The sequence below is a fragment of the Athene noctua genome, chromosome 3 (genome assembly GCF_965140245.1).
Source record: "Athene noctua chromosome 3, bAthNoc1.hap1.1, whole genome shotgun sequence".
In the NCBI taxonomy this organism is placed as follows: domain Eukaryota; kingdom Metazoa; phylum Chordata; class Aves; order Strigiformes; family Strigidae; genus Athene; species Athene noctua.
The window spans coordinates 69354179-69379324 of NC_134039.1; the positions used below are offsets into that span (position 1 = coordinate 69354179).

The 25146-nt window shown below is 37.1% G+C and overlaps 1 protein-coding gene across 6 annotated transcripts in view; it reads right to left on the reverse strand.

Annotated features, from left to right (window-relative positions):
- The window catches only part of TAFA5 (TAFA chemokine like family member 5), a 453463-nt gene that overhangs the window by 81557 nt on the left and 346760 nt on the right, over positions 1–25146 (reverse strand). For all 6 annotated transcript variants that reach the window (XR_012633434.1, XM_074903248.1, XM_074903249.1 and 3 more), the window contains one exon: positions 2924–3051. Coding sequence is in view for 5 of the 6 variants with exons in the window: in XM_074903248.1 (XP_074759349.1) it covers positions 2924–3051 (128 nt within the window). In the remaining variant the exon portion in view is untranslated. The remainder of the gene's footprint in view (positions 1–2923; positions 3052–25146) is intronic.

Here is a 25146-nt window from a genome sequence, read left to right on the forward strand (position 1 = left end):
TTTCCAAACAATTTACACAAATAGCACTTTTTCTTTGGAGCAATGGGTATTTTCATTTGCTGTTTGCTTGGTATTTTCACAGAAAAAAATACTAAATGTTAAACTCATATACAGAAAAGAACATTATTTCTTCCTTTTTTTTTGGTAGAAACCTATTTAACTGTGAGTCCTAAAGCATATTCTCACATAAAAAGGAATTCATGTCACACATAAGATCCCCACTAGTTCTACCTTTTCATGTGCTCCTTCTAAACTCAGTACTTAAAGTTACACTTCTACACAACCTCCTGGAATCAATGTGAAAGCTGGTACTATCACAGCAGCTGGTCTCAGTCCATCAGAGTTCAATACTGTTCTGGCTTTGGTGTGGGTGTTAAATTATTGTCTCAGCATTTAACAAACAGTGATATGTCTGCTATATGACCTACCACTGCTATGATCATGCAAGACCTATTGCCAATTATCTTCAAGATAGAAACTAGTGTTAACAGGAAAGGCCTACAAATGTTAGATTAATAAATGTGTGTTAACAAAATTGATAGTTAACAAAATAAGGACATAATCTGTCTTTCTCTGGAGATGCGGTCAAGAATTATTTACACTTAATAAAAGACATTTAGTGTATACTAATTAATTCGCTTGGACATTTATTTCCCCATGTTACCTGGTGGCCATTTTTCTGGCCCTTCCCAGACAGAAATCCTTCCTGTTACACTTAGATGCCATAATGGCCCTGGCAACTCAGGTGTGTTGATGAGGAGCAGAAATAGAAATTACTTGACTGCATCTTCAGCTGTTAACTTATGAGTACTGCTACAGTAAATAATGTCTCTTGGTGTTTGTTATAGAAACTTTATTTTCTTTTAATCACAGTCATGCACTTCATAAAGTCATCCTAAAACAATTCCCTAATCTATTTCTATTGGCCAAAGCTTACCCTTCAACCAAGTGGCAAAAGAACAAATGAACATATTTTTAAATTCTTAATATTTTAGTAATACTGTATTATAGATTGGGTTTCTTGGGCTTTTTTACTTTTTTTTTTTTTTTTTTTTCCCCCCCTTACCCTTCTGGATTCAGTGCTTCTTTAAGTATTCTGAGTTGCCAGTCTGCCTTGACTGAAAAGTACTGTGTTTGTTGTGTGTCTGCATGTGTGATACCAACTGCTGAAGACTGCTTTATGTTAGAAGAGGGCTTATGCTCAGAGCTGTTCTACAGTTGGCTCTCTTGCAGAATCTCTCCTCACCAATGACAATGATGTCTCTGTGTGGGGGAGAGTCTGTTTTAATATTACACTTGCCATGGCCTTAATTTTACTGATGGGGCATGATTATGATTTCATTTACATTAATCAAAATCATGAGTCATTCCATTCCTGTCAAGAGCATTAAAGACCTATACAGACAAGTAAGAGTTCAGAAACAGGCTTCTGGTGTTTAATCTGAGAGGATATCTGAATCACTTCATTAAAGAAAGATACTAAAGGATAGATCCTCTGCTTACTTTGCATTACTCAGTTATGTCATCAGCATAAAACATCAAATAAAGAACTCTAATGACAGCTGGCAATGTGTCATAATACATGGGTTTTCTGTTTACCCTGGGTACGGAAAATACCCCTGAATTATCGAGATTTAGGATAATATTTCACATATGACAAAGTTACCCTATTAGGTCTCTCTGCCCTTGGAAGTTGTCATTAATGTTTCAAAAAGTTATTTCCTTCCTTTGTTACTTTATGTCACTCTTACATAACCTGAATGCAAAAGATCTAAAGGCAAACAATATTTAAGTAAGACCTCAGAGACTGAGTTCAGTTTTATAGCCCTGTCCATAATGAATACTATATCTGGTAAATACAGGAGCATCAAAACAGTGATCAAAATTTGTAAAGTTTGTTTTGTGGGTATCTCATAAAGCACTATCAAATCTTTATTCTTTTTTAAAAAGTGAAAAACATGTTACTTTTCCAAAATATAGCCCTTCTAAAACAAGAAAAGGTTTTGTACTGGTGTCTGTCTCCTGCCCAGACAGAAAAATTGTGCAGGGGCTGATAGGCATTAATTTAGTCCTCACTGATAAGTACTTTTAAGACTAAATATTATTGAAATTGCACTTATTTAAATACACTCAAGTTCCATGTAAATCTAAAAAAAGATCATAGGGGAAAAATTATTTCAAGAGGTCTAACAAGCTATCAGAATATGGCTCTATTATATCTCTTCTGATTTTTTCAGTTTTTTAAGTCAAAAAATTATTGGCATTAGAGAACATTTTCTAGAAATCTGTTTGATATATTACAGGCCCTAGAAACCATTACTGTTGTACATACTCCCAGCTTCACCTCAAGCACATCTCCCAAGACACCAAATCAGAGAGTTAAGGGTTTCATTAACAAACCAGGACCAAAAGGAAGCCAAAAGAAGCGATGTTTTACTATGTTTTCTGTAGGTCTCACTGGCTTAATGAAAACTAAAGATCTACTTGTACAACTTGCTTTTCCAGTACAGTGGGAATAGCAAAAACACTTTCTCCCGAATTCCCAACTAAAGCTTTCATTTTACCCTGCTAGACCATGTGTTCAGTTTTATATACCCTACACTTCCTCAGCATAAGAAAATTCTTGTACAGTGAAACAATAAGAGACTGTCTTCAGGCTGAATATAGTTAAACCACTGGTGCCTTTTAAGAAAACCTTGATATCATTTCCACTCTTAGTGACTATGGGAATTACACATTTTTCTTGTCTTTGTGATAACATTTCTGTGTATTTCAGTAAGCACACCTGAGCACATAGCTTAATTATAAGGCAACAGACTTTACATATCTGTGCCGAAAAACAATTAGAAATCTCACTCCTTGTTCTTCAGTAAACTAAAGTGAATGAGAAACTGAAGAAATACAGAACAGAGAAGTGACCTACCGTGGTTGTCTTTATCCGTCCTCCTGGTTGTGTACAGGTCCAGCCTGATTTATTGATTAGCAAATCACAGCCTTCTCCTTCTAAACATGGAAGCATTTCACACCACTGTTTTGTCTTGATAATTCGTGCTATGGAATAGAAAAGAAAAAAAAAAACAACAACCAAAACCAATTGGCAGGAGAATTCACATTTCACTTATCTCTAAACACTTCCTCATTTGAGTTGTCTATTTTCATCATCTGATAATGCAGCCATAGGTTATGATGCAGACAGCCCTAGGCGTTTTACAAAATTATTTACAACTCCTGCTGTGCCAACAAATCTCATCATAAAAATAGAACTTAAAAAACAATAAAACAGAAGTCAGCTCTGTTGTAAATTGAAAGGACATAAAAATTAGTTAATCTTCTAATTCCATGCTCCTTACAGTCAAGTAAATATTGATGGGTGGGGCTAACAACTGAAGACTTACTATCCTAACTATCATTATGGAGGCCTAAAAGTGATCTATGATTGGGATTCATTGGGTTAAACTCTATAAACCTGAGCAGACACTCCTTATCCTGAAGTGCTTGCAGTGTAAATAGAAATGAGACACACAGTGGTGAGACAAAAGCTATAATAAACGGGTAGAGGGGTCAACATAATGACAGGAATTGTGAAACTCTACGATACTTGCAATGTTAGAGGCACAGTTAGGAGCAGGAAGTAGGAACTTAAGAAGGACAGGTGTTGAATGCGGTAAAGGTTGGGAAATCATGAGGAAGGAGACAGTAAGCAGAGGGAAAAGACTGGAACAAACATCCTACAGCCTATGACTACAAGGGAAAGGAAGTCTGTCAAGAAGGTTCCTAACTCTCTGAGAGGTGGTATGTTGTGTGTTTTGTGGCTCGTCTTAATGCTTGTGTCTCTGGTAAGCTGGCTCTGCAAATTTTCCTCAAGGTCACACAGAGCAAATAGTCTTGGAACAATAGAGCTCTGACTGCATTAAAGTAGATGCAGATGAGCTGTAAGGAGAATTCTTTATTCAAGGTAGTGAGAAAAGGGGCTTTAATTCCTGTAGACTTCTTTCTGTCAAGTTCACCTCGGTAGTATCTGGGTTCCTTCTCACAGAACATTAAGCAAGATGACTAATATCCAATATTTCATTATTCTTTCACTCTCTCCCTGTATGCAAACGTGTAGGGTGGAGTGTTAGTTTGGGATACTTTTTATAAAATACATTTACAGAGATGCACTCACTTGCCTGGTGACATATACTCATGCTAAACAAGGTCCCCAAAACAATCTATGATTTGCTCAGACTGTAAGGTTTCAGTCCACAGAAAATGGTCCTCAGCTCCCTCAGAGATCATCTCAGCAATGCCAGACTAGACTATAAGAAGCTTCAGTTTGTATATAAGTGTCCCAGGATTCAAGGGATGAAGAAGTCTGCATACAGGGACACAGATCACATCTTCCTCTGTGTTGATGTGACACCAATACACGCAACAGTCATGAGCCCAACAAAAAGAGAACTACAGGAGAAAAACTTAGCAAGGTAAGTGTACAGGAAGCTTAAAATGGTCCAAATTAATTCTGGGTCCAGAAATCAGTTATTAAAAAACGTATTTGTAACTTTATAAAAAAAATGACCCAGATTAATTTTGGGTCCAAGGAGCATTTATAAAAAGAAAAACAAGCGGGCATTTATACCCAGTAGCAGTTGCAGCTCTTGATGCTCACCTGAATATGTGATTCAGCTTCCCCATGTCCCTGACTTTCTCTGTCTGGAACTACTTAAGAATACATTTCCCAATGCCAGAGGATCATGGCAAGAAATAGAAGTGTAATGTAAAGTCTTGTAATAAAATCCTTTCCAATATTTTGACATGAAACAACTTGTGTCCTCAGTCCCGGTACAACTGTTGGTAAGATCTAGCAATATAACGACACTGATTTCTTTCACTGGAAGCTCAATCTGAAATTCATATTAAGATTTTCATAATAAAAAACACTTTAGCTCCTAAACGTCTACATAGGAATTTCCACTGTTCATTAGGCAATATATATATATATATATATCTGGAGTAATGATTTCCAAAAAATTTTCATAGCTAGAATTTTTTTGAAGAAAATCGACAAAGTTTTTATAGTACATAGTATACAGAAATCTGGATTGTGCTTGGGGTACTGCTCTGCTGAGAATTGGACGATATGAGTTTTTGAGGCTAATATCTCCTATGTAACAGGTAATAGCCTCATCCTTTCTGAGCAAAGGCATGCATCCAGTTGCAGGCTTTATAGGAAAAGCTCAGCCAAATGTTAACACCAAACCTTACCAATCTGCATGCATGTATTTTGCAATTCATGTATCAAAATGGCTATTTCTGTCAATGTGAACAACAACAATATGAAGGACCACTGACAGACTGAATAGTTAAACTCAAAAATATGTACTAGATTTCCTCTACTATCTCAGGTGGGAGGTTTTCCTGGAATCATAATTTGAACTAGTCTTAAAGAAAAGAAAAGATAGTTCTCTCCTCTCTTAATTACTCCCAGTGTTTGCTTGGTTGCTATCTCAGAATGCAGCTATTGGTAACATCACAAATATATGGAGTCCTTCCTCTGGTTATTGGCTATATCCACACAAATCTAGAACACACCAAGAGTATTTTACAAAACAAAGTGTAAACCACTTCTGTGTTAAGTGTATAGACTAGCTCCTGCATTTAGGCCTTGAGAACCAGAACAAGCCCTTCTGCAGATAAAAACTACTCAGGTCACATGGTTTAAAGCAAATCAGTATCAAACCAGTTTATTTATGACACATAACCAGCATCAGTGCAGGATCAATACCAGTAATACAAAAAAATAAGCCATAGTACTAGAGACAGAACGTTCACAAGCCCCTGGAATTTCCAAGCACCCTCTCAGAACTAACAGAACAGCCCTTTCAGCTCAGGCACAGGATCCTACCGTCCGGCCCAGTCCCGCTCCCGGAGCCCCTGCCCGCGGGGCTCCCCCCTCCCCGTTACGGAGCTTCGCAGGCCTTTTACCCAGCTTTGCTACCTGACAGGCGCTTTGTTTCAAAAGCCTCACAAACACACCCGCTCTCACATCCCCCTCTTAACAGGCCTCGTTCTCCGGGCCATTTGCCAAAAGCGGGCCAGGCGGGCACCCTCACGCTTGGGTATCAATCGAAGTCTGTAGAGAAACGTGGTTCTGGTACACACACGCAGTCACAGTTGCAAAGGGGAGGCCATCTTCCAGTCTGTGGGATCACATCTATTTCTGCATTTTCACTTTTCAGTTTGTCAAGTATAGCAGAGTATTGCCGTGAAGCTAAATATGTAGTCTAGGGAGGGAGCAAAGTATACAAGGATTTTATCGGCACGATATCAAGAATTTCTACCAGTAATTGAAACTGAGTCAAAGCGAAGGAATACAGTGTATTTCCTAAGGCAGCACAGTTACCTTTTTACTGCCTATATTCACCAGGGGTGAAATTCAGCCCCCTGCAGACAAGACAGCAAAAAGCCTATCAGATTCTTCAAATCCACTCCAAGCTCCGTTATAAAGAATTAAGTGGCACTTAAATGATACATAGGCTTTGTGCAGACCTTCTGCAAAGAACTAAATTTTATCTTAAGAATCTGAGCTGACACTACTTTGCATCTCTAAGAAGGACTGTGCCCCTTCACTTAAACTGAAGTTAATAGGAACTGACGGTGCTCAGTACATGGTAGAATTGCTTTCCTGGGTAGTATCATTTGAATGGGAGAACAAATAGAGTCTATCCAAGGATTTTTCACACAAACAGTTCTGAGGAGCTGCCGGTAGGCCAGAGGTTATATCAGCACGACACCAAGCTACCCAACGAAGTGTGCTCTTAACTGTTCCGTTAGACAGAGCAATTTGCAATGAATTTCCAGTTATTAGTAAAAATAAACAAATGAAAGTCTCTATTTGTAATCAGTATAGTCCAATTATAGACTCTTTGACTGAGTAGTGTTTCAGACCACAGATTATCTTCTGCTAAATACTGCAACTAGATACATTTTGTCACTAAGCTTCCCACCTGGTTTAACATTACATCTATATTATACTTTCCTATAGAAAATCAACTTTATTTTCTGTATGGTCTTTTCACACATTCACTATACATTCAGGCAGTTATCAATTGCTGCATCTCTAGTCAATTTTATGACTGAAAATCATGAACTTTTTTGATAGCAAAAAAGTGAGATGAATCTTGTTCAGCAGCAGTAAATGCAATCTAAAGTATGTTAGATTAAGACACTCAGGTTGTTACAGTTTGTTTTCTCATATTTTTTAAAAATGTCAGAGAATGAACTTGGAAATAAAAGTAAAAATGTATTTTTTTTCATCCAATAAGAATATTGATTAAAATGACATTTTGATACTGAGACATAATTTCAGAATACAATGTGCTCCTATGCATAAAAGATGGTGTAAGAAATGAATATTTACAAATCATAATGAAAACCGTGGTATAAGAACTTAAATAAAGTAAAAAAAAAAAAAAAAAAAAGATGGCTTAGTTGATGTTTATCAGTTAATTCCAGATGTCTGAAGTAGTGAAAGGAAGATTCTTTGTATTGGAGAGTAGGAAAAATTTCTCCTAAGCCCAAGCAGAATATTCCATTTTGAAACACGCTTCTTAAATGAGAGCTTAGCTCACCTACAATTCTTACAGAATGATGTTCTCCTTCACATTATTTTTTTCAATAACTTGTAGTAATAAATGCAAGATGTAAAGTATGCATTGGAGAAAATATTTCCTTTTTGTTTTTTATACATTATTTCACTTTTGGTTTTCTTGAACTTTGAAGAAAGATGATCAACATAGCTGATTCCCAAAGTTCAGAAATACCTTTGGATTCATCAGTCTAGATGTAGCTAGACAAACACATTTATTCTAATGTTTGTCTCTTGCCCTATTAACTCTAAAAAGGACCCATGTCTTTTATTCACCTTCAAATGATCCCAACTGGTTCCATCATCCCACTCCTCTCCCAACTGCTCTGTTTTCTTTACCTCATATTTTTCCTTTTGTCTTCTTCATTTTTTTTCAGCTGTAGCCTTTTGCACCAACCATTTCTCTCCTCCGCCTGACTTAGTACACATACACTATCTACCTATCAAGGATCCCAAAACGCTCTGCGGAACTTATTATGTTTAGCTAGTTTTACCTATGACTGGTAAATGCTGTTCATTGTCCCCATTTTGCACAGATGTTAATCAACTTGACCAAGGTCACACAAGAAATTTGTTGCAGAGCTGGAAACAAAACCTCTGAATTCTTAGTAGTTGCTAGTCTGGAGACCTTTCTCTGTCCTATTTTCCTTCAGAAAGAGACCATGCTTTAACACATATATATAAGAAATTAAACAACAGCAACAAAAAATATGCAAAGTAATAGGCTTTTAAAAACATGTATCAGTTAAATTGCAGCTGCAGAAAAGAGGCCAGCAGAAACACAAACTGAATCACAGTACTTTAATAAGACATTGCAATCACGAACTGTCTTTAGAGCAGCAATTTGACTGTAATAGTGTATAAGCCCCAAACGTTAATCTATTTTACTATACAACAAGGAAACATCACAAACCTTGGATACCTTTTACAGCAGACCTTCTGCTCCACTTAAAAAAATTGGAAGCGGTGCTAATTCACAAAGACTTAGCTCGTCTCAATTATTTATAGAGCATCTATACCAAAGACTATTTAGGTCTAAGAACAGCAATATAGCAATGTCTAGACACCCATTTTATCATTTAGCCCTTGCTGTCAAGATTGGGAGGGATACTTGAGCTGAAGTTGAGAAATATATGGAAAGAAGTGGTCTTTTGCAGGCTACAGAGAGGCTACAAATTGAGACCAGGTAACTAAATGAAGATTAAAAGGCTGAATGACAGGGCAGAGGCTTTTCCTGCAGTTCACCCCAATCACAGTTCTAGTAAGGAAGAAATGTTATTGCAACCCCAGGGTTGAGAAGATATCTTCAATATTTACCTGTTCTCTGAAAATCTTGTTTTACCATAAACAGTTCAGATTGCACTGTGCACAATGTGTACTTGGGAAGAGCAGGATAATAAACAGATGATCTCCAAATTATGCAGTCATCCATATCATCCTAAACTAGGACTTCACAAGGGGCACTCCTGCAGTTACATAAATGGTCCCTAGGAATTCAGCTGTGACATACATAAGAGGTCGCTGGATAAAGCTATCTGAATATAGGATTTTACTTAGTAAACCACAGCCACATAGTCTTAACTATAAAACTACTGCATTTAGCAAGACATCCAGTCATCTGTTTAATTTTAAAGTACCTAATGTTTTACTGAATCTTCATGAAACTCTGTAAAATAAATATATACTGACAGCTTAGGAGGGAGAAAGTCCAAAGGTATTCCACAAATCAGAAATTATTATTAATAATATTAATAATAACATAATACATCCCCCGGACACAAGACAGAGGATAAAAGCCACAAACAAGCAAACAAACAAACAATTAAGGAAACAAAAGCTGAAGTAGAATCCCGATTCTAGGAGCACTCTCATGAAATTCAACAGCTCTTATCTTCTTTCATGCTTGTGTCTCCAAATAGCAGAATTTCCTCATTATGAAGCCCCAAACAACAAGTAAATAAAAAATGAAAATAAGCATATGAGAGTAAATTCACAGGAACACAAAATATCTCACCTTCTTCTAGTGTAGAAACAAGCATGTATTTACCTGGCCTCTCTCTTTTCAGTTCTCTGTAAACCTTAATACAATATGACTCAGTGATGTAGTGACAGGCAGCTTAGATTTGTCTACATACAGATGTTCAAATATTTGCATGACAGAAGCACCATCCTAAAATGGAAAGTGTCCTACAAATCAGCTTCACAGTCAACTCATGTCTGTTTCCATTTTAATTTTCAAGGGCCGGTTTTCTTCTATTTATAATTGCTCTCACTTGAGATTATAATATATCTCCACATTTGTTTTCAACCCCTTAGCCTTTCACTGGCAATTACTACAACTGCTTACACAGAAAAATAATACAGCAAATATAACACATATTTTTCAACTGCTTATAAAGCAATCTAAGAGAAACAGAAAAAAAAAATCAGTTTCTTTTACTAGTCTCACAGGGTCACGACGAGCACCCTGACAGTTAAACACTGACAAAATCTACATGTTGAATTTTATTTAGGTACAATACATGTACTCATAGCTTCTTCTAAGTTGGTGGTTTCTAACTATATATTAAAATGCTAAAGGTTTAAATAGGCAACCTGTTCACAACTTTGCTCAGGATTTCAGCACTTGCCTAAATATCCACAGATGCACATTTTCACTGGTTTTCACTCTGTGAATGATCTAGTGCTTCATTATCTGTGGGTAGTTAGCATTTTCATTCTAATAAGAGATGCTAATTGAACACCTACCCCTAGAGAAAACCTCTGTCAGGACTCAGTGTCTTCTGTTTCTGTCCCCTGCTGTTCTGCTCTGCTGTATTCAATTAGTGTGCTGGAAGCAAAGTAAAAATTACTAAAAATGGGATCTGTGATATGCCAGCAAAGAACCCTTCAGAGATCAGGTTTTCATCACATTTCACTTTGCTGCCAGCACACTGAGAACAGCAAATTTAACTGGAGAGGGACAGCAATTTAAGACCCAAGGAGGAGAATCTGAAGGCAACAGTAAAGACTAGAGACAAGAGAGGGATATAATGGAAAGTAACAAGAAAACAGATAATAGAAAAAAGAAAAAAAGGAGAAGGCAAGAAATGAAAGGAAAAGAGGACAAAGCCCAGCTATATGTAGCAGCTACTGAAACAGATGGGTTAGGTCAAAAACTTGTGCAACTTACTCAGTGGAGTCAGTAGGATGCTCTGGGTAAGTGAAGGCTAAAGACCAGAACTGTTGGGATTTTTTTTCTCTTAAGTACACCAATTTCAGACCTCTTGTTATGAGCAGAGTGCTGCAGTGGAAGACCAGATTTATTGTAGTTAAAAGAAGAATGTGAAAGAACTGGGCAGATATTCATGCCCATCCCTATGTTATGCAGGGAAGGCTGGGCAGCTGTGAAAGAAGGAGGAGGACCCCAAGAACTCCTAATTATGAAGCATGTGAACATATCAAGGTAACCACTGAATAGACAGCAAAGCAGGAATTTAAAGGGGGAAGCCACAGCAGGAATAAAATATGCTCTAGGGTACGTGGTAGAGTGATTAGTGCCATAGAAGGAAGCTAAGAATAAAAGATTATGAGGCTGGTAGTATAAAGGAAGTGAAGGAAGGGTGGCAGGAAGGTTATAAATCAACTTTACAACGAGTGTCTGAGAACAGACTGAGCCTCAGAGTGTAGATACCCATGAATATCAGTGACAAAGGATTCATGGTGATTTCATCCTATCTGCAGCTTCGCATTTGGCTGCACAATATCTGATTCTGTACTTACGAAACACATACTAAAATGACAGCCAAGGATCAAGGTCCTTCTTGGGACTCTAGCTGTGGAGTGCCCATATAACCAGGCTTACTAGGTATGTTTAATGAACTTTGCACATGATCAGTAAGGGGAAAAAAAAAAAAAAAAAAAAAGGCAAAAAAAAAGCGCATCACTCTTCATTTGACAACTGCTTTTGCATGAACAAAGCAATGAAAATCAGAATATGAGACCCCATACACACAAAACCTGGAACCTGTTAGTCTTTAATCTTTTTAAAGCTCTTTCTGGGAATTTTAGTTAATATTTTCCATGTACATTCAAAGGACAAGCATTTAGCTGAGTTGTTCTACTCTGGTCCTCATTGATTTTGGTACTTTCCAAGTCCAGTGTCAGCATGTACACTGCTGCTGTGTCATGGTGGCGACATTGTATTGTGCACTGAAAGAGATAATAATTCAGCTGTTCTCAAGTACAATGGGCTTCCTTTGTCAACAACCACAGCAATGGGAAACTTTGCCCTCCTTCTGTCACATATGTAAGAACAGAACATGCAAGCAAATTGAGTTGAAATTAACTCAATGACTAGCACAGAAGGAGATGAACAGCTGCTGCTCCGAGAAAAGTATTAGAAAAGGAAACAGCAACCAGGCTGTACTTACTTCACACCACCCGTGATTTCTCCCTATTCCACACGACTAGATGTTGTGTTACAGTAAACTGTATTCCCTTTGGGGTAAGCTTGTAACCCCTTTTTTTGATCAAATAGTAAAAATAGGCCATAGTTATGCTGGGGATTTTAGCACAAATCAATGCTACGTGAATGAAAATTAAGATAATTTTAATGAGTGGAACAGGTGAAAACAAAGAGAAAAGACAACTATATGGTATCACCTTTCACAGTGAGAATACAACTAATATAAGCACTTGTGATTCTTTTGAAATTTGTGCTCATATGTACTACTTTGTCAATGCCCCAGGAAAATTGCCATAGTGAACTGTAATGTTGACCTTCGGATAGCTTGGAAACTGGCCTTTTCTCATGAATTCTGCTTTCATTAGGCACTGTTTGACCGACAGGAACAAATGTGTTTAAATACAGCAAAGATGTTAGTTTAGATTACATGCACTGAACTAGTACACTGTCCACGGGAAACCCTGTTACAGGTAGGTGTGTTACACCTCGACTGCACAGTCAATCACACATCTTGTCAGACAAGCAGTTTGACATAATGACTACGCAGAACCTATTTCTGACTGACAGATGAAGGCATGTGAATTTTTTTTAATGTAGCTTTTCATATATATATAAAATATTACTGTTCCTTAACCAAAACTTGTATGATCTGAAAAATTTTCCTGCTTTTTGAACTTAATTTGGGCAATTACTGGTCTCAAAACTTAGTAAAGCTTTCTCTGCATATATCTTAGTACTTGGCAAAACTTTCTAAAATTACAAATGACTGCCTTATATTTATATAAGGTTTCTGGTTTTAATTTATTTTTATAATATTGCACATAACATCAGGAGACAGTTATCCTAATAAGACAAATAATGTAATCCATGTCAAAAACTCAGCTAATGTGTGGATGTTTTTACCTTGTGCATGTAATGCACAGAGGAATTGATTTTCAAAGATTCATCAGATTCTACTTCATAAAAAATTCTTCCGATGTTTTATGTAGTACATACACTACAGTTCAGAAGGAGCTCTACAGCAGAGTCACTGATTAGAAGGAGTAGCCTTTCTTCACCTAACAGGCAATATTTTATTTATTGGAACACATCCAGCAAATCTATGAACAGCCACAGAAGGTACTTAAAAGGCCAGTAGTCTCCTGGTCTTCTTCACCATCAGAAAATATAATTTGAAGTTTTCAGAATTATTTCTATGAAATCAGACTAGAGGAATTGGTCACAGGGGGGAAAAGGGGGAAATGATGCCTCTTTCCTAGGGCAGGCAATGCGTGTGCTTGTATGCTACAGCCATTATGCTTGCAAGCGGGAGTCCTGTCCCCTATCAAAAGCAACACCATGGAGGTTGGTTGAGCCAAAGGACACAGTAATAGTACAGACAATATACTCTGACTTACTTTTTTAAACTATTAACTCTGAAAATAAGGTGCCATAAGCACTTGTGGTTCTGCAGCAACTGCTCACATTGTTAAAAATCAGATTGCCAGACACAAAGCAGTTGACCAGGACAGATCATTGAGAGTTAAAACTACTTTTTTGTATTGCACTCCTTTACAGGAAACATGGATTTTAAGGACAGAAACAACCAGTTACACTAATCTAATCTGATTTTCAGCTTTATGAAGGCCATAAAATCTAATCCAGTAATTTCTCTAATAATCTCAACAATATCTGGTTGAGAAACAACATATCTTTCAGAAAGACATCCAGTATTGATTATCAGAGAATACTCACATTTCTACAAACTCTTAAGGAAGCTTATACAATTTTCTAGCAAGAGACAAAACTTCTCGGTTCTATAGATTTTAGTATTATTTCTATGGGATGCTTATTTAACTCTCATAGGGGTATACTGCTGTTCCCTTACTAAACTCTAACCAATTGAATGGTCTGCTGTCAGCTATAATAAGGCCACATCCCTGACAAAACACTTGGTGTCCCTAAAGTTTAATAATCTAAATTTTAAATCTCTTGCTGTTGATTTTTTTTTTTTTTAACATTGAAAAGCATCTTAATCAAAATAAAGCAAACTGCACATCAATACTGGGACACAAACAAGAGTTTTAACCCCCTCAAAGCTTACTTTGGTTCAGTGTCTCTAATCTTAGATTTTAAAAATGCTGATGGAAGCAAGTTAGGATATGGCACCTGCAGGAATGTCATTGTCTTCTTTTAAGAGCTACTGAAAAGAGGTTTCTCGACCAACCCTTGCTTTATAAAAGCAATAGGGAAGCCTTACTGAAAATATTTATATTGTATAACAATACAAACAGTACAAGTTTGCAGTCCTGACTCAGGCAAAACTTGCAATGGGCTTCTTGAGGGTTCCTCTCAAAAGCTCTGCTTGACTGAGTCTGCAGCTTGGAAATAGCCCCTTGCAGATTAACAAACCACAACTGCTAGTTCTCTATGCCTCAATTAAGTATATTACTGACTACTTAAGTGTTCATATAGTCTCAATATTTTAAACATACCAAAATAAAATAACCTTCAAGAGGTCTTCCCAGGGAAACTTCACAAGTTTTCTAGACTTTCATGCAGCAAATCTAAAAATGGCCTTTTAAATTATCTTTGTATACATAATTACATAAGTATGTATGTATGTATGTATGCATCTACTGTATCAGGAATAAAAGATGATGTTATAACTTCTCTGAAATGTTTTATCTCTGGTCAGCAGGATATCCTGTCTAACCACTGTAGTCATATGGGAAAAACAGAAATAATTTTTATTAAATTGTAGAATAATGTGCACACTTTCTACTTTTGGACTGAAAACCCACTTGCATAATTTCCTCTGTGTTCAAAAGTTTAGAGCCTGTTTACACGCCCTAGTTGCTGGAAAGTTAGTGAATTTACAACACACTAGCCACTCTCCACTAACTCTGCTTTTTACAGCTTAAGGTGCACTTCTGTAACCACATTTCTCATCAATATACATTACCTGCTGCTTTTATAGACAGCTTTCCATGCCTGAGCAAGTTTGTTTAAAGATAGACCGTGTATCCTTATCTATAAAATTTGCAGCATGTAGATTAAATCCAAGGAGGGGGCTAGCAAGTGCATGGCTTTCTGGTAGTAGGAAGGAAAATGGCCACATAGTTTTTTTAATTCCTCTTTGTTCAAGAACAGAATTATATATATTATTGTTAATAAACAGAAGATTCTTCAGATACCTGATGCCTTTATCAGCATATTCTGTATCTTAGAATTATCTGCAAATTCCTATATTTTGACTAGTCAAGAGAAAAGGTAGCTATTTTTAACTGTATCTTACAAAGATTTCTAAGCTCATCAACTGTAAAATATTCAAGACAGGGCAGAATCATTTAATGAAAACAGACATAACAGTTGATCATATGGAGACGGGAGATTTCTACCAGGTGAACTACTAGCAGGCACTTCAACTTGCTGAAAATGTATGCCTCACCCTCGTTTCAGTTATGACAGAGGCACGTATGACACACACAAATTTGCCAGCAAATTATTCAGCAGTTTTACTGTGATATGAATGCTTTTTTTTTTTTTTTTTTTTCCCCCCACAAAATTGTAGTGGATGCTCAGCTTCAGTACTGTGTTTATTATATGCATGGTCTCAACTACTTGAATCTGTGCATCCCATTCAAAAACAGACTGCAAAATGCCAAAGACTTTCTTTCACTTCCAGTCCTGCTTAAGTTTTCTTTGTGGCACTGCTCATCTGAATCATTGCCTGTTTTTTGCTTACAAAACATTCATATTCAAAGCACCATTAGCACAATAGCAATGAACAAAGAGCCTTTTATGCCAACCTGCTACAACTTCATCTCGCACACCCTTTACAGGAAAAAGGTCTTTTCTCTTCTTTCCAGTATCAGTGAAGCACTCATGCCATGTGAAAAGAATGCTTCCTTTCAGTGCAGAGGGGACATGACTGTGCCTTATGTGAATCTACTGTATGTACATCTGAGGGGAGGACTAGGTGACCTAAAAGATCTTTCTCATCTGTAACCTCTTATGGAAGTTCACAGTATCAGGAATTGCATATTAACAACCAGATGCAGGATTTTGTGTGGAAACAGCAGAGTGCTTCCACAGGATGTTTTTCTTATTTTTTCCCTCCTGTAAATTATAAGAAAAATACTTTTAGGTTTGTCACAAAACACAGAAAGGACAGCGATTACCCTTGAATCATTTACAGCAGCCATTCCTGAAGATATTGTAAAACAGATTAGTAAGTAAGGAGGGAGAATCTGCAGCTACATCACACTAGAAACTGGTGGATTATGTTGCCAGTACTACATCAATTTACCACATTGGCACTAAGGTGAACACTGAGGTTCCCCACGAGGTAAGACTGTTCCTTTATAGTATGCTGTAAATGCATTATTTAAAGAACAAGAGGCAATAGAAATGTTTGATACTCCCTCCTAATAATAATTCATAGGCAATTCCACGAGGCAAAAAAGTGAATAGCACAGAGTTGGTCAGAAAAACACGGAACACAAACCCATTTGCAATAATGGCATATAAGTAATATCAAGGCATTTTACAGTAGTATGAAGATGTAGGATAGATATGAGAATCTAACCGCCCCCAAAAAATCTTGAATATCAGATAGTCACAATATTTCCAAATACCTGAAGTACGCAGCCCTGTGACATGTAAATAAACTTGATCATTCAGTAACAGCTGTAACATTGTCTAGAATGTTTTACCCTGAGTTCCCACTAGCACAACACACACTGGTAAAACAAGAAACAAAAAAGAAACCACCCCTCAAAGGCTCTTGTGTGCTTTTATTTCACACTGAATAAGCAGGCACAGTACAGCCTGCTGCTAAGCTTTTCCTTACCAGTTGGTCAAAACATGGATAGACTCAGTTACAGCTCCTAATGTGCTGATCAACTGACCCAGAACAACAAAGGCTAAGGGTAAGCAACACAGAAATTACTATACTGGATCAGTCTAGTCTAAGATCCTGTCTGTGTGAGTAGCCAGAGGGATGTGCAAGTACCTCACACCAGCTAGCTGCCTCTATTTCTGTATGTTCTCGCAAGAACTGTTCAAGAAGAAATAACTTAATATGCTCAGATTTGTTTCTCCACATTTTCTCAGTTACTGCTTTGCAAGCTGTTGATTGAGGGGCAAAGGGTGGAAATTGTACATCTCTGAGGAACAATTAACTTCTTTGTTGATCCCCTGAGGTGTACTGTAAGCCATAATACCATAAATTATCCCAAGGAGAATTTGTCATAATAGATCTAAATTGATAGCATTAAAAAATGTTCATGCATTTGTATTTAAAAGTGCCTCTTTTTTTTTTTTAAAAGGATTTTGCATTGCCAATTTGACAAAAAAAGCCAAATAAACAGTATTTTTTTTTTTCCATAATAACACAGAAAGCATTGCATTTGCATCACACATTAATCACAGAAAAATTAAGGACACAGAAAAACCAATATGATAAATCACATATCCTTTTGTCTGAGATATAATTCAACATCAGGCTTGCATACATCATTAACTACTGTGTTTGCTATTAATACTTCACAAAGATGTGTGAACATATAGCTGCATCATAAAGCTGTTTAAAAAGTGCCTATTTTTCCTCCTTCACCTTCCTCTATATATTACATTAAAACCATCCATACTGTATACCTTTCCTTGCCTATAATACATATAAAAATCTGTTATATGATGAATCTGCAAGGTTTTCTATTTGTAGAGAGTACTGCCTGCCTGAGAAGAGGTATGTAATACCTACATCACATTATTATTCCCTCCCTGATATGAAATCTTCCATGAATAAGCCTGTCTTGCTAATACACTATTCTGTTACATTCAGTTTCTTACACAGCACTCGGCCATGATGGACCCAAGTGCCTCTTAGTAGAATATGAGCAATGTGACTCATTTATCACCTGCTTTCTCACTCCCCAGAGCAAAAAGTAAATGTTTTGTTTGACATTCTGTTGTTGTTTTTCTTAAAGCACACACACACACACATACATATATATATATATATATATATATATATAAAAGCTAGGGAAAGCAAGTTAATGAAACTAGGCTGCACCTTGATTCCTGTGTTCAGTTTTGGGCCCCTCACTACAAAAAGGACATTGAATGACTCGAGCGTGTCCAGACAAGGGCAACGGAGCTGGTGCATGAGCACAGGTCTTACGAGGAGCGGCTGAGGGAACTGGGGGTGTTTAGTCTGGAGAAGAGGAGGCTGAGGGGACACCTCATCGCCCTCTACAGCTCCCTGAAAGGAGGGTGCAGAGAGATGGAGATGAGCCTCTTTAACAAGTAACAAGCAATAAGACAAGAGGTAATGGCCTCAAGTTATGCCAGGGAAGGTTTAGACTGGATATCAGGAAGTATTTCTTTACAGAACGGGTTGTTAGGCGTTGGAATGGGCTGCCCAGGGAGGTGGTGGAGTCCCCATCCCTGGAGGTGTTTAAGAGTCGGGTCCACATAGCACTTAGAGATATGGTGTAGTTTGGAACTGTCAGTGCTATGTTAATGGTTGGACTGGATGATCTTCAAGGTCTTTTCCAACCTAGAAGATTCTGTGTGAAACAAATCCTGTACTTAGAGTGGAAGGTGCTGAGTCTTGTCTTTAGTCCTTTGGAAAATTTATTTCAGTCTAGGTTAGTGCATCGACTGCTTTCCTTAGCACAGCCACATGCCAAATGAGGCTGCTGAATGCAGTCTCATTCCTACCCACACTTGTAAATAAATACATGTTTAATTATATTAACTTCAAGACACTTCTCCAAACATCTATCCTCTCAACCATAGCAGCTCTCAAAATAAATTTTGAAAGAAATCCCATTCATCTCCTGAAATTCCTAAATATATCCCACGTTTCAGGCATCTGAAAGCTCTGTCTGCATAGACTACTCTATTTGGCTTCGTTGATTCAGGAGAAAGAGCATGACTGTTCTCATCAGACTCTCTGGCACCCATCTTTAATGCTGGATAATTTTAAAGACAAGACCACATATATTCTAATAAAGCAAAGTGTTAAAGCTTGGAACATGAAAATAAAATTTAAAAATTGTGGATCTTAACGTTTTGCTTCATATTGGGTTACTCCAGTATCTTACCCCACCTGGGGTTGTAGCAGTCTACATTATTTAACAGAGGACCTGCCTTAAGGAACTCTATCTATTTTTTTTCTAATTCTGTTAAATAAACCAAACCTAGAAAATAAGGAATTGTATCTCCTCAGCAGACTCTCTGGGAATAGACTCATACCCTTTAGTATGTTCTTTTGATCTTATAATTTCATATATTTTTGATGCAGTTCATGCATATATCATGACAATTATTCATGCATGTAAGTACACACGTAGTATATTTATCCTAGAAAATGTTTATCCTCTATCTTTTCTCAACACCTTCATAGGGACCATACACATTAGACAAATAGCAGGACAGCACTTCTGGCTTTTAGAACATCTCCTAAGCCTGCACCCTTGCCTTCCTCTTTTGTGAACATGATGAGCTCATGCTTTCACAGCTGTTTGTGAAGATGGGGTCTGGAACTGAGAACCTCCTCTAGATACTGTGACTATACTGTCTATATCACTCAGTTTCTTTAAATATGGTGTAAAATGTAAATATGACAACATTTGCTGGTAAGGTGATGTAGGCACTGGAAGACAGTCTGCCTGTTTGTCTTGCAGTGAAGTACATTGCCAAAGATAAGTATCAGTGGAAGACCTTTTCAAGCACTTCAGGATTCATTCTTCAGTCAAAGATAGTAAAACTAGCTATGGCTTTAACTCAGACAGTCAATAAATAAATAATCTGTCATTATAAAATTGACTCATTAAAACAGTGGGCCAGGAGTAACCTTGAAGAAGGATTTTGAAAGATGATTTTTAAGATAGTGTAAAGAGAAATGTCTGAATATAACAGTGAATAAAAATAAGCCCCGTTTAGGAAAAATCTCACATTTTTACTGAGTCTGATTTAACATCAAAGACTCAGCAGAAATGCAATTCTCAATGACTATCCCACAGTAAGAATCGCTGAAGTATAATTCCAAACTTCCCACAAGAGTTTTTAAGATCTCTGCTTTTATATCCCTTGTGATTTCTTTTAGCAAGCTACTAGAGCAAGATGCAATTTTAATGGCTATTATTACCAAAATACAGACTATTTTTGCCTTTTTTTCAACTGGTATAAACCAGAATACTTCCACTGTATAAAAGAAATACATTTACATCACTGATAAATCCAGAACTGCTTGTGTTTCTTAAGATTGAGATTTTTCCATTCACTAAGCTTTTATGTTTTTACATACACATGAACATCTTACAATTAAAAGTATTATTCTCAGAAACTAGAAAATTCAAAGTCTGTGTTACTTGAGAGAAAATGCAAGTCTGCAGTTAATGTCTTAACTGCACAGTTGATCGTAATACAGCAAATAAAAGCAGAAATCAATTGAATGCAAGCCTGTGTAAATAATCACAATTATTAAAATGTGTGAACTTAAGAAAGAAAATACTCATATACAGAAATGTAAAAACAATACAAGCAGAGTAAAAAAAAACGAAATTGGAAAACACAGGAGCTGTTAATTTATTTTATGGATGACAAACTGCAAAACCAGCAAGATCTAATGTAATTCTATGTTCTCATGTGTAGAATGTTACCCATAGGAATTCCCTACATTCATCACTCTGCCAACCAAAGCTACCAGTAGCTGTAGTAGAACTAGAGGACTGTTTTAGGAAAAAAAAAAAAAAAAGAAAATCCCGAGCTTAATATTTCCAAACCACAACTTCAGTGATATGTTCTAAAGGATAATGACAATTGTTGTTAGAAAAATCTTGGTCTTATTCTGTATTTTTTAAAGTCAAAATCACAGCATTATTCCCACTCTCTATTGGAGACTTCTTCTAGTTCTCTTAACTCTTAATCAATCTCTTGATCAGTACAAACTGAGCTCCTGGAGCCTCATACAGCAAAGCATGTTTCGTTCATCATCACCAAGGCTTTTTCTCTGAACTCTCCAATTTTTCGGTATATTTTTCCAATTTTTCAGTATCTTTCTTGAATTGTGAACATCAGAACTGGGTATACTGGTCTATTAAAATCAGCCCCATGTCCCAGAAGTGCAACAGGTTTTCCCATATTCATCCAAGGCTGCATTAGCTTTTTCAGGCTGTTGTCTAAGATGTTCACCTTTAGGAGCATCTTCCAGAGCTTTCCTATCAGTGTATGTGCTGGATCTGGCTGGGCTGGAATTAATTTTCTTCAAAGGAGCTGGTATGGTGCTGTACTTTAGATTTGTTACTAAGACAGTGTTGATAACACTAGTGCTTTAGCTATTACTGAGCCGTGCTTGCACAGCATCAAGGTTTCACCTGTTTTTCATTTTGTCCCCTGTAACTAGTAGGCTGGGGTTGGGGAAGAGTGGGAGGGGACACAGACAGGACAGATGATCCAAATTGACCAAAGGGATATTTCATATCCTGTGATGTCATGCTCATCAATAAAAAACAAGGAGTAGTTTTTCAAAGGCAGATATGCTTGTGGGAGGTGGTGAGTGACTGCCTTTGCATTGCTCCCTCTCTTTCTTTCCTTCACTTAATAACCTCTCTTTATCTTGACCCACAAGTTTTTCTTGCTCTTGCTCTTCTCTCTCCTACCCTATCGTGGGGGCTGGGGGTGAGGTTCAGTCAGCAAGCAGCTAGTGGGTGCTTAAGTTACTGGCCAGGGTCAATTTACCACAACATATTCACAGTTACAGTTCATATGGCTACATACACTGTACCTTCTGACAATGACCTCACAGCATTCATGGATAAATTTCCTTATTATTCCCAGTCTTGGCCTTTGAAATATTTTGAAGTGAGTTGAGCTGGGTAGTCTTTACAGCCATCTCCACTACATACTTTCTGGATCACTCCATGGTCAGATGTGACTTTCTAGATCTGCCTGAGTTCACGAAGACATAATCCTCCAGTGCAATGCAGCAAATCCCACACAACTGTATTCACACTCATTCTTCCATGTCCTCATGACTTCATGTACGGTTTAGCTTTTCACAGGCAGATGTAATAACAATCTTACTTGTAAGAACTCAATGCTGCACGGCACACCACATGACACTGCACAGGAAAAGCACTACATGTGCAGCCACAATTAGAGCCACAGCTATAAGAAGTGCCCATAATGATCACTAAGAATAGAGCAACCTCACACCTTCTAGTGCTTAGCTTCTACAAATGCTTAGTTTAGCTTCTGTAAATGCTAGTCTTTACTTGGGCTCTTGCCCTGACATTGTAGGTTGAGAGCTGAAATAGGGGTTTCCCAGGCAACTCAAATCTGTCTAGCAACCACCCATGTCAGCATGAATAACAAGGTCATCACAGTATGTTTGCTATTTCCCATGGCATCATCTTGTTCCCTGGCAGCTACAGAAAACAGATGCACATAGTGCCTGCTCAACCTTGGCTCCTGGTGCCAGCAACCAGAAGCCAGCTGGACCTGCAATCCCACTTTTGACAGCCAGCAGCACTGACCAGTGATGATACAACACACAGTAGAGAAAAGCTAACAGAGATGTCCTTATTTGGTCCGTATGTTAAATGCCCTGTGGATCCACTGCCTGGTGCTGCCTGGTCCTACCCATCTAGGACTGACAGCAGGCATTGGTAAACAATAGCACAAATCAGGTATTCACAGAGGCATGGCAGGGAGAGTCTGAAGTATGCAGGGGAGCTAGTGGAGGGACAAGGTTTGGAAAGGCTGTGTCGAAATCCCAGCAGCGGCACTGTGGGGTAACAGTCACTCTTGAAAGCTCTCCTTTGCAGTATGAAGTGACTGGGGTCATCTTAAAGGGCATGCAGTAGGAATGTAAATAGGTACTTTAGCATATTGTGCCATCACAGGGGTCACATGAAGGGGTTATCTAGCACAGCAGGATGGGTGAAGCCATTTTAACTACTGTAGCCACTGAGGGGGTTTTTTACCTCCTTTTAGTTTGTGAATCATTCACAAACACCATAAGTGACTTTACATTTTTCTTCCAAGAACAAAGAATATTAGACACTACAGAGTAAAATATAGTTTTCCATCAAAAGTACAGCTGTTTGACGGGATCCTCCATTTGCATTTACTTACCAGGACCTACTTTTTTCACTTATTACATAGTGTGATTATTTTTAATTTCACATTGTTCTTGTTTGTCTCCAATTTTTGTGTCTATAGAGGAAGTACATTATATAAACACTAGTACTGTTATTACATAAAAATGTAATAGATGTTGGAAAAAATTAGGTAGGGAGCAGTATACTAGCTGAAAAACAGCATTTTAAACTAGCCCAAAACACCTGCTAATTGAATTTAACTCATTGTCTTAATTTATTTTTGATATATGTATTGGAACAAATATGCTACCCTGCACCTTTTCAAAATAATTTTCACATGTTTCTTTCAAGTGCAATGAATATTTAGTAATTTAAAGGGTAATTTCATCAGGACTGATTGCAAGAGCCTGCTCAGAATAATTACTGACACAAGTGGTCTTTTGACATGTTAAAGATATAGTCATTGCATCACCTGGAATTACCTTATCACCTACTGGAATCACTTATCTAAACTTGTACTAGACATTCCATTGTTTGTCCCAAACTGCTATTAGATTATCAGGCAAAAATAAACAAGCTCAACCCCACTCCCATGCATTCTTTCTACTCGTCCCTGGTCTTCTTCAATAATTCATAATTAAACACCATATTGATAGATAGAGAAGAGAGTCTTCCACCTGGGTATTCTAAAATTATAAGAAAGATGTTACTGGCTACCACAACTTCTAAAATAAACAACTCCTGTTGTAACAAACCATTTCATTGTTGTCATCTTCATCTAATAAGGGGTTATCTTTTCTCATAGCTGTAGACACAAAAAATTTTTTGAATATAAAGGGCTGTTATAATTAGAACTATTAGATAAACTACGAGTAGTCGAGATAGCATTTATGGTGAAAGTCTAATTTGCAAAGGAAAAAAAATAAGATAAAGCCTGAGTAAAGGCTGCTTGATAATATTAAGTATTCAAATACCATTGTTTACATACCCACAAGGGAAACTATTTTATCTTTCATTGCTGTGATACATGCAAGAAATATAATTCAAAGCAATGAACACAAACACATAAAAATGCCTTCCATCTCACTTAACAGGTGCCTTTAAACAGGAGATTCTATAAACAAAAATATTTTTGTTTTACACAGACTCAAACAGATAAGTCTGTGCAATTTTTCTCAAGCCGTCTCTGAAAATAAACCTTTGAGAAAATCTCAGATTACCAAAAGGATTTGATTTTATTATTGTTCAATATAATTTTACTTTCAAATTAGGCAATAGGGTCCTTTTTAAAACTAGTGAAATAATAATTTACCTCATCATCTGACATCAAAACAAATCTCTAGAAAGTTGTTTAAGAAGAGTTACATAATCTTTAGCATAGCAGGCTCATACTGGTTTGGAAAACAAAACACTAACAAGAAAACAAAGAAAAATGCCAAAATTAAGTTTGCCCAGTAGAAGAATCTACTTTCCATTATATATTTTTAAATTTATTTTGATTTTAAAAAATAAAACATTTAAAATAGTGCTAATAATTTGGAATATATAAAAATATCATTGACTTACTGCACCACTGAGAGACTGGAATATTGATGAAATATTGATGGTCATTTAGATACAACAATGTGCTTCTACATCTGAGGCAGCGAAGTTGTTATCAGGATTCTTTCCCCATTGACTGTTGAAGACTGTTTACCAGTTATGAATTATACCGGCAGCCCAGCAGTTTTACTCCATTCACAGCTCTTTTAGAGGATTGAACACTAAAGTAATATTCTAGAATGCATTTTACCATTTGTCTTTACTGTACTAGGACTTTATATTTACACAGCCTCAGTTAACTCCACTCAAATCAATGCTTTAAGTTTTGATCAATTTAGAAAGTAAATCAGAGGAAGAAGTGCCATTTGGCTTGGGTAATAGTGGTGTACAGTCACAGCATGGGTTCAGGATTTCATGACCTGCACAGATTCTAC